The sequence below is a fragment of the Dermacentor andersoni genome, chromosome 5, assembly GCF_023375885.2.
Source record: "Dermacentor andersoni chromosome 5, qqDerAnde1_hic_scaffold, whole genome shotgun sequence".
In the NCBI taxonomy this organism is placed as follows: Eukaryota; Metazoa; Arthropoda; class Arachnida; order Ixodida; family Ixodidae; genus Dermacentor; species Dermacentor andersoni.
The window spans coordinates 165,158,539-165,169,554 of record NC_092818.1 but is presented as its reverse complement, the minus strand read 5'-3'; the positions used below and the strand labels follow the sequence as shown (position 1 = coordinate 165,169,554).

General features: G+C 45.0%; 1 protein-coding gene across 2 annotated transcripts in view; it reads right to left on the bottom strand.

The window, feature by feature from the left end:
* Window positions 1-725: 725 nt before the first annotated feature.
* LOC126531574 (uncharacterized) overlaps window positions 726-11,016 on the bottom strand; it is an 84,703-nt gene continuing 74,412 nt past the window's right edge. Inside the window, exons 7-12 of one of the 2 annotated variants that reach the window (XM_072288450.1) lie at window positions 10,787-10,873; window positions 7,669-7,845; window positions 6,780-6,864; window positions 4,993-5,116; window positions 2,663-2,771; window positions 726-2,219 (exon numbers count right to left, since the gene is read on the bottom strand). In XM_072288450.1, coding sequence (XP_072144551.1) covers window positions 2,148-2,219; window positions 2,663-2,771; window positions 4,993-5,116; window positions 6,780-6,864; window positions 7,669-7,845; window positions 10,787-10,873 — 654 coding nt within the window. In that variant the 3' untranslated portion in view covers window positions 726-2,147. The remainder of the gene's footprint in view (window positions 2,220-2,662; window positions 2,772-4,992; window positions 5,117-6,779; window positions 6,865-7,668; window positions 7,846-10,786; window positions 10,874-11,016) is intronic. The other variant, XR_008612716.2, reaches the window with a different exon arrangement.

Genomic DNA, 11,016 nt, shown 5'->3' with positions numbered 1-11,016 from the left:
CTTTACCACGTAACGCGGAAGCTTACATGGCGAGTACATCCGACGAATTTTCGGCGTTCCGCACGTACTGCGATGCTCGTTTTGCACCCCCGACTGAAACGCGCACCATGCGGCTTCCGATCTGGGATACAGCGGCACAGAACGTGTCTCAGCTTTGATAACTCCGAAAAGACTACGCGGCGTGAAACAGATACGGCTGACGCATCGTAACCGGAGATTGCCATGCGCAGGGTTGTGTGTACGTAGAAGGTTAAATATGCTAGTGCTGAAGAGTTTTCATCACCAGGATCGCTGACTGGACTGAGCAGATCTGAACAGTGAGGGTGTTCGATGCGTCGTCTTGCCGCAGAAGGTGGTGCTCACTCAACTGCTGGTCGTGCGACAGGGCACTGGTGTCGCGTTTACCCTCGCAGTTCAAAGTGGGGGCACGATTAATGTGCTGCTTAATTCAGCAGTAGTGAGAAATGCGGTGTCAGTGGTGGTGATCAGAAAGGTACGGAAACGGATACCCACCCGGTTCTGTACACAGTGGGGACGACAGTTCAGTGCAAAAGCTAATAATGTAATTATGTCAAGTATTTCACCATTGCATGCTTACCTGTGCACTCCTGGCGCAGAATAGACAATCCCTAATCAAGTGGACATAATATAGAAGTTCTTCTTGCAGTTTCGTTTTAACTTTGAAGCATATATAAGCACTTCTCAAAAAAAGACGAAATGGCAACTGTAAATGAAAGTTTTTTTTATTTATTTATTTATTGTCACGTCATGCAGTGACTTCGAAAAATTGCACTTGGCTTTATTAACAGCGCGTTCTTCAAGGCCATAAATACGAACCGTTCCAATATGAAACATGCTCCTGCAGGCGACACATGGAAACAAAAATAGCAAAGTTTTGAGGAGCTTCTCAAGTATGACAGAACTATTAAATGGTGGCACATTGCCCGCACTCTGGTGACGTGGCTGTGCCGACGTGGTTTTCTGAACGCAAGCTCGTTTCTTCATAAAAAAAAAAAGAAGGTCTCACAATTTTATTTTGCGAAGGCGCACCTCTTTGAATGTGATGCTAATCGTTCATGTGACTGTCATGCTTTATTTGACGCAATCGCTTCAAGAAAGCAGTGTCACCCAGCATCAGCATGAGAACCAATTCTCACAGCAAACGTCAACGCCCTGTCCAAGGAAAGCAAGGAAACTTCACGCAGTTTAGTTTGAAACTTAAAGCTAAAAGAGCCCGGTTAATATATGTTCATGGCTGCAAGACTGCAACTAAGGACATGAAAGAGAGAACATCAAATACGGTGCTGACTATATTACCTGAAGTTACCTTTTTCTACTATTTTAACCTGAAGTTTTTTTTTTTTTTTGTAGCGAATTTCTCTGAAGTGAGGGGTTTGATGCCACGCGACACTTAGTCTTCCTATATTGTTCGTTTTCCTTCAGTAAACTTCAGTTGATAGTGAGAGCTGTGTGGCGTTCCCCCCTCCTGTTCGTCCTTGACTTTAGTCGTGCCGTTGCAGCCATGAGCTAAAAGAGTGCTTGACGAATGTCCGCCTTAAATTTTTTGTAAACTTTTTTTGCTTGCCACTGTTGATTCCGGTTCACGACAGGCTACTGTGAGTTATTTTCCCGGCACCGAAAAAACGTAAACAGCAGGAACTTCTGCCTGCGATGCGGAATTCGCGTATAAGCTTCTTTATTCTATAGCAAGCCGCAGCTGCCGTTAGGTTTAACTACGAAGAGCGTTTTCGGGTGAAGGAGCGAGACAGCGCGTATAGCTTGATGGTGCTGGAGAATCCCTATTGTTTTTCTGTGTGTGAACGTTACAGTAGAGCAGCTTAGACTGTAAACGAAATCTCGTTACGGCACGTATTCCGAGGTCACCGGAACTTTGTTTTTCGAAAAAAAAAAAAACCCAACTCGACATAATAAAACAATATATAGGCCTTGGATAACCAGTGGGCACGCACACGCACGACTCGGTTAACAAGCAACTAACTCGCACTTTCAATAAGTTACAAACCGTGCAAGTCGGAACGGAACAACTGGTAGTGATTGTAGGCACACGTTTGGGAGACAATGATGCGCTATGTACAGATGAATTGACGCGATGCCTGAGCGAAGGAGAAACATGGCAGTGCAGTTCCTCAGATGTCCTCCTCTATCCAAGCAACGATCTTGCCGTCCCAGCCAGGTACACGATCATCATCGTGAAGGACCTGTGAAGACGAAAAAAAGATAAGGTTACAGACAAGAAAGGTGGCAAGCAGCAGGACGTTGTGTGACCGGAACCGTCTACTGCAATAAAAACGAATGTTAGAAGCTGTTATGTTGATCGATCACTATACGTGATCAAAGCACAGCATGTGCAGTCGGCGCCGAAGTTTCACGGACCATGTTTTACAGACCAGATTCTGGGCAGGTTGTGGCCGTAGCAACTAATACGGCACAACACAATGAGGCTCCCGTATACTAGATGAGGCTGAAACGTGCCCATGTTTATGGAACTGTTGAGTTTTTTCTAAGATCCTGTGGTGAGCAAACTTATGACGTCGTCTGGACATGCACGTTTAGCAGAGCGCTGCGCCTGTTCGCATAGCCGCACGCAAATTGCCTACGACCTACTATCAATTGATGTCTAAGATTGGATTTCATTACTTACTTCCTCTTTGACCATTCCAAACTCGGGATCGAGTGTCTTGAAATGATATCTGTACTGGCCGGGACGATCAAACACTACTTTGAAGTCTCGAAGTCGAATGTCGCTGAGCCTGTTGAGAGAGAAGAAAGAGAAATTGTTACCGTATGAAATGTCGTTTTCCGCTTCTTTTTTTTTTTTGTGCTATCGTAAAAATGTTTACTGAAAGAGAGGAAGCCTTTCCAAGATTTTGAAGAAATCACTATTTGCCGCCAAATGAATTATAATGACATTGTTATCGAGCTTTACAGCGCCTATGGCCTAATTTTTTTGGCAGGCATATTTTCCAACAGCCGACGCACGGGCGACAAGGCTGTGCGCTTCGACACTTATTATTTTTCACTATTTCAATGCTTTAATTTGATGGCTACGTCTTATTGAAACGTCTTGTGCTTGTTTTCCAGACACGTGCTACACTGCGGGTTGCCGACATAATGTCCTTCAAATATCTTTATAGTGTTTTCTTCACTGGTGATTCCTTTATTACGGTAGGTACTGCTTCAACAGAACCTTTCTTTCATCATTTCTCCTTGTTCTGCCCAGGCTGTCTATTTAGGTACTGTTCATTAACAATAGTGCAAGCCTTGTCATCCCATCTTCTTGGCTTACTCATGTTTTTTTTCATGGTCATGTCACTATTGCCATTATTTGCGCATTTCTATACTCGCGTTCTTAAAAGTACACTAGGATACATGGTTGGTTCACTCATTTGTGAACCTGACCTATGTTTGTGAGCGCAAAGATTAGAAGCTACAGAATAAATACGTGAGACCGGTTCTCATTTCATCTGTGGCTCTAATCCGTTTCTGCCGACCAAAACACTCCCACTGCTTCATGCAGCCTCACTTTCTACCACCAAGGCTCGAAGCAGAACCACAGTCTGCGTCACTTCACGCCATTGTAAACTTTAAAAATAGTTTTGAGAGGTGTATGGCTATTTCTGGAATAATATTCGTTGATATCCCTGTGAACACACACATTGTGTTTGGTTCCTTCTACAGGTGCAAACTGTCATTGTTTATCTAAGCCACAGGGCCTTTGTCAAGCGGCAGTGTGACTGTTCTTTTCTCGGTAGTCCCCATTACCCGCCGTGGTTGCTCAGTGGCTATGGTGTTAGGCTGCTGAGCACGAGGTCGCGGGATCGAATCCTGGCCACGGCGGCCGCATTTAGATGGGGGCGAAATGCGAAAACACCCGTGTACTTAGATTTAGGTGCACGTTAAAGAACCCCAGGTGGTCGAAATTTCCCATTTAAAATCAAACAAAATCAAATCAATCTTTATTCAACATCGAATATGTTGTGAGCACTGACAAAAAAGCCGTATTACAGTAGTTTGACGGGGTCTGATAGTCCTCTGACATACAGCACAAAGCTAGACACGGAAATATAAAAGAAAGCTACACTGCATACATTCAACAACATCTGTGTAAAAAGAAAAAAAGAGGGGGAAAAGATGACAACCATTCCACTCTGTGGAGATGGAATGGCAGCGAATGCTGACGACAGTGAAAGCTCTCAAACGAAAAGCAAAGTGCTTTCGCAGCCATTTCATTTTCACAGAGTGGAATGGTTGTCATTTTTTGCGTTGCGAGTCTGGCGTCATTGCTCGTTCGGAGGTGCCTGTCCGGGCTCGCGATTGTCATTTTCGTTCAGCAACGCGGGAACGTTCTTGGTCGGTGTTCGTTTCGTGCCGGCGCCGTTTACATTCTCGTTGCTGTTCCCTCCGGCGCTCCTCGTACGCATGTCGTTCTTAGGGTGTACGAACTATACGTGTCCGCCCCATCGATAACGCAGCTGTTTTTAGCGCCGATACCTCTCCTACTTATATACTGCGATAACCTAGACGTCCCGCTATTGTTCACGGCGAGCGTTCTAATCTGTTCCGCATTTCGACATCTGCGCCGCCGCACTGAATCCGTATGGGTCTGCTAGAAAACGCTAAGTCCGTTTCTGTTGCTGGGCGTCGAGAAAAGTACGGAAGGTTAGTCTTATACAGCTTTCGCTGTAAAAACTAGAAAGAAAGATTTATACACTAGAACAGTTTATACCGACCTAAAATAAGCAGTATCAACTTTGTATACAATACAGTAACAGCAAACAAATGTTGGTGCACAAACGCCATGCTATTCCTTAATTGAATAGTGCAAGACTGCGCAGGCAACCACACAAACTTTACAAACACAAATACATAGAGAAATAAAAAAAAGCAAGTGGACACCACGTACCGTAACCGGTAGAAACAAAACTAATCATTAATTAACTGACTAATAAACAAATTTATTCGAGAACTTGCCTTTTGGGTATGGCCGACAGGAACGGGGTGACCGACCTCTCTGTGTAGTAGATCACCTTGGTGCTCGCCGGTTGAGAGCATTGGCCGAGGGATGTTGGAGGGTCGGTGCGGTAGCCGGGAAAGTCTGTGGGCACGCGCGAATAGTGGAGGAGGTGGTCAAAACTCGTGAAACCATACACTGCACGCGCAAGAAGACAGAAGGAGAGTGGAGAGGGAGAGTACCACGTTCACCGCTTTACATCAATGATTAACCTACCTGATTTTATCTTATTTCAGCAGAATTTGTTAGCCGCAGAGGTGGCAGCAGCTATTATTGTTAAGAAAGTGATGCCGCACTTGCAGGTACATAACGCGAAATATATATAAACCTGTAAAGCACCTCCCGCCCTGTTCGCAAATATACCCAAATCTCTTTCTTTCTTTCTTTCTTTCTTTCTTTCTTTCTTTCTTTCTTTCTTTCTTTCTTTCTTTCTTTCTTTCTTTCTTTCTTTCTTTCTTTCTTTTAGTTTAGATGTCAGAAAACATACAAACCACTTCAAAATAAGACGACCTCTGCCGTTAAGCAGAAGTGCCGTGCGAGAAAGACATTTCCTACATGGCAGGAGGCATGGTGGTGATGATAACGCGAACGCAACTAAGGACACAGTGTTCCGACTGTACAAAAGGTTCCTACTACAATAAGAATTCTTGTCCAGGGACTAAGTCCAACGGACCGATCCACTTCAGCGAGTCCCTCTACGTGGTCTGGCTACTCATACGTACAGTACCCGACTTGTCGCGTCCTTATCTGGCCAACCGGTGTAGAACGTTGTTTTTGTTACAAATTTGCCCTAGTGGCTTAGGCGACTCGCCATCGCGGGGCGTGACCGCGGGGAATGCAGCGCATGTACACCCAGCTGATAATGTTGCATTACACATTGTTAGTTCGTGTTATAATCGTAATGTTATGATTTTTGCTTTACTTTCCGAGTCAGCCAAATTACCTCTTCACCCTCATTTTCATTTTTATTGGTATTCCCATTGCCTTATACGCCTGACCACCTCGTACAGCCAAAAGACATCGAAAAGCGAGCTGACTACACGGACGGTTCTTTGTTAAATCTCTGCACACCAGCGCAGCGTTGAAGGGATGGGTGCATAGAGCTCATTTATTTGTGCAATTTTTTTTGTTCCTTTGTGAATTTGTTGCACATTTCACGTCTCTGTTTGAAACCGTCGCTTTGAAGCTATCGAACTCGTTTCCAGTTGACCATATATATCTATGAGAGCATCGGGCGTGGATAGAGTAAATAACTGCCTTTTATTTTAATTTTTTTAAAATGAAATGTTCCTCATGCTAGGCATCCTGCCATATGCAATTGAGTCTGCCAAAGTGTATTTGTGTTTCTGAAACTTCAGCTTGCTGACAAAACCAAAACTGCAACTATTTTATAGCTACCTCCATTTTCTCCTGCGTTTCTGCAATGACTAAACTTCACTCTAATTGCAAACCAAATAGACGTGTATCTCATTTACTGGATTACGAGTTCGTTAAGGGAGAAATTATATAATCCTAAATTGCGTTACCGTCAAAGCACTATGGTTCATTTTACTTTTTTGTACAAGCGTGCGCTTTACTAGTAGGACAATTGTATGACACGATAATTCACGATGCACATAGTACGTGCATGCAGTCATTCTGTAAGTTGCATGCCAGGAGTCGCTCGCATGCCGACACAAAACGGCAACTTAGCGCGCCCAGAGGGGGCGGCGTACAGTAGGAAAGACATGCATAGACTTATAAGAACCTTCTAACGTTGTGATTGGTAGCCGCCGTGGGTCACCCGTCGAGTCGAAGTTCAGTCGACGCGCAGATGCAGCACTAAGGGAACCCTGAAAATCAAAACGAAACAGAATTACCTAAAGAACAAACAAACAAACAAACAAACAAACAAACAAACAAACAAACAAACAAACAAACAAACAAACAAACAAACAAACAAACAAACAAACTAATTAAGCATTTGCGCACATACTATACTATAATGTTTGTGGTTTGGATGTGTTGCTTCTTTTATAATAGCCAACTATTATTACTTTATAGTTGATTAACTGACAATGTCTTTCAGTAATGGGAAATTAAAGGGAAAATTGCCATCCACCCGAACGTAGCACGAAGCTACAAAGAAACGCGACGAATTCGGACCGGACGAGTTTTTCCTCAAGTGCGAGGCTTTCTTTCCGAGAAAGCCGTATAGTTTCCACTGTAGCTTCGCGCCACATTCGGGTGGATGACAATTTTTCCTCTCCTCACACTTCCTCCACCTTGCGGGATTCGGCAGAACTGATCTGCGAGTAATGCGATATGTTCACTGAATCTTCAGATGCATTGTTTCTCGTGTTTTGTGTTGTGCATATCTTTCATATTTTTTATAATTAGCACTTTTCATGCATCCACTGCTTATCTTATGAAGTCATCGCTGCTGTGGTTAGTGATGGAAGTAGCAATATAAATAAATAAATACAGGAAGCATGACGTTTGCCCAGTTACTAACTCTTAAAGACACGACGTTATTTAGCGGATACCGCAGACCTACGGAATGATCCGCAGTTCACTATAGCTGAGAAAATTCGCTATACCGCAATGGCAACACTGCTCCCATCCACTGTCGCCTTTATAATTCTGGCATTGCTTACCGTGGAAGGACAAGCGGTGGCTGCTGCGGCCATTTTCTCCATGCAGGTGACTCGTTCGAGCAGCGTGCACAACGACTGCTCGATGGTGTCCAGCGTGTGTTGGTAGGGGTCGTCCAGCCTGAAGCACTGCCGCAGGCTGCTCAGGGCCTCTTGAGTCACGCGAAGCTCCTCCCGCTGCTGCGCGTGCAAGAGAAGGCGAATGCGTGACCACGCGAGCACATCGCTCAATCGAAGCAAGTGCCACATCGACTCCCTGTCCGACAGGCATCTTTGCCTCGCTAATGGCAGGAAGGCTACCAAGAGCGGAATGTACTCGTAACAATATCCACGATATCGAAAGACACAGTAGTTAGAACAAATTATCGTTACATCTGGAATGACCTCGAAAGTGTTCTCAACGAATGATTGCACGCTACTGCAAGATGGGCAGGCTCTTCTACCGTAATTTTAGCCACATCCGAAATTGCGGAAAAAAAAGTACCCGTTTAAATTGGCTTGGTTCGATGACTATTTTCAGAAAGCTCAGCTCAGGTGCTTAAGAAATCACATCGGGCAAAATGAACTAACATTTTTTTTTCTTACACATTACACAACTGGTGTCACCAAACTTATTCGTATCACCGTATCTTCGTTATTTTTCCCATACATACAACATGTTGAAAACAAAGCAACTCTTACTAAGAGTGTTCACTTTCATGTAATTTATTTATTTTATTTATTTGACAATAGTGTCAGATGCTTTTTGAAGCCAAAGCAGGGTTGGTACATAAGAGGATAGGACACTTTCAGAAAGGAAAATGATGTCGAAATACAATTCACACGAAGCAAACACAAACAAGCAAGCAAAGGTAGATATTTGTACGCAACAGCGCAGAACACTAGCGCCGATTACTATAAACGTGCGAGTTGAATGAAAGAAGGAAGAAGTAGGCATGTACGGTTTAGTTGTGTCACTGGTACATAGCACTTACAATCGGTGCACACAAAAAAAAAAAAAAAAAAATACGACGAACAAAAAACCGCGCTTCTCTCATAAACGCCAAACAACAGTGGATAGGAAAGAGTCGACCGAGTGCCCATTCTTGGCTTCTTTTTGAAGCATGTTGCAACCTCTTATGGTTATAGTTGGTTCTAGGTTCTAGGTGGTGCTGGGTGACGTTCTGCTTACGCCTCTTATGGTTATAGTTGGTTCTAGGTTCTAAGTGGTGCTGAGTGACGTTCTGCTTACGTCACACAGCAGCAGGCAGCCAAGGCGCTGTGACAGCGAGGAGCACGGAGCAGCAACGTGCCGTCTGTCCGCTGCTGGGTGACGTAAGCACACCGTCGCCTCGAGGGGCGCGGCATCGCTCCAGCACCGTCTATAGGGGGTGTTGCCCTTATGCTCGCTGCAGCCACCCAGTTTTATTTTCACGCGCTCTGATAGCCGAAATTCATCGTGCTGCAGTGCCGCAGGTAATCACGTTTTATCGGATCAAAAAGTTGTTACGTCTTGTACGTAGAGCTTGCTTCAATTTTCCCAATCACAAGGAGCCCGCTGAAACTGAATCTTAAAAACGTAATTAACTATTTTTTGTTAGTTAGCGACTAATTACCACGCATCACCCGTCACCCCGCGGTCGCCATTACTGATGGCACGTCTCCCAAGGAAGCGTCCTGTTATTTCAAAGCCGCAATCTTTAAATATTATTTAAAGCGTTCGTACAAACACCAGGTAAACATATTTACTTGGTCATCTTGTGCAAAGGAAAGCTCGTCGAGATTTATATGCAATGATTATTTCTGTCCTTCCCCGCACGTATCTCCACTATCTCTCGTGTCAGTCACTCTATCATTCGTAAAACGCACTTCTTTGCCCGCAAGCGTGATCCTTGGGCGGTCGACGACTTCTGTAAATCTCGCGAAAAGACGACAAGTCACGCAAGCGGCTCATCGCCGAGTCGTTAGTCACCCAGCGGGAACAATGTACCAGTTTGTTTCGTAGCCAACATAAAAACATCGTGCGCTGGAATAATCGTACCTCGCGGCAAGATATATATACCGCCCGCGGCCGGAAAGCTACCACGTCTAAACAAGCGAGGTAAAGTGGAGGAACCTGTGTTGATCAAATGCATTAATATCGCTGTGAGAATACTGACAACGAGTAGAACATATTGCTGAGCATGGACGCTCTGTCTGGGTAGGATTCAATCCTGCTTCATGTGGGGATTTATTAACGCTGAAGAGAGAGGTTTCTGAGTTTCGCGACAACCAAAATTTCAAAAAAAAAAAAAAAAGGATATCGTATTGCGAGCGATGTACGCAAGAACGGCTGCGTGTTCGCTTGTAAGACAGAACCGTTAACCTTTTGGTGTTAAACTTTGGTAACGCGAGATTCAAATTCCACCGCCTCGCTAAACGACGCGAACTCTGGTCTACGTCACCTGACACCTTATTTCGGTCATCTATACGTTTTACCGCTGAGGTAAGGCGATGCAGTAAACACATGACTAAGACTCGATTTTCTCGCCGCCTTGTCGTTCTGTTATGAAATGTCGTAAATTTCGGTGTGCACAAACTACGAATGACAATTAAGTAAAGGAAAATATCCCACCTGCGCCGACCTTGCGCTGACGCTTTCCATGTATAGTGGCAGCAGCGCAAGGACACACACCCGTACCAAGCGGGAGAAAAACAAAGGACGGGATTTGCATTCTTGATGACAGCTCGAATCTCTCATTGCGAGGCAAGAGTGTCCGAGATATCTAACTGCTCAGTAGCACCGACTCTGCGTCACTCGGCATAATCACGCTTGAATGCGGCAACAGTCCCAAGACTGAGGTTTGGGACAGACGAAGCTTGGTGCGTAGCAGTTAAAAGAGAGAGGAAGCAAGGGCACGTTTCTTGTCCTTTGGAATGTCGTTTCACTTCTCAACTCTATAGCAGTTTACGCATAGCGACACCGCAGTGTGATAAATGAAAGACACGCAGTGTCTCGCTTGGGCAGGTACGAGGTGACTGTAGGTAACAAGATACACCGCGATTTTACTGCGGCCACGGTTGTCCACGAAGTTGCTTCCCAACCGCACACCCCGCGAAAAGGAAAATTTGTCGCATACGAGGCATGCGTATACACACGCACCTGCGGGCGGTGGTTAAGCGACAGGGGCGTTGTCGTCCGGTCCAGTGCCTCAAGCACGGTTGCGTCGTCACGGTGGTCCAGTTCCTCCTGCGTGGCGATTAATAACGGCACATCACAGAAAGCGCGCGAGGACGGAGGCACGTAATTCGAGCCACTGTATGGAACATGCGTGCGCTCTGCGTACGCACGCGCTTTTCTTTTTTTTCGCAGCAACACTTATAGTCATTGCG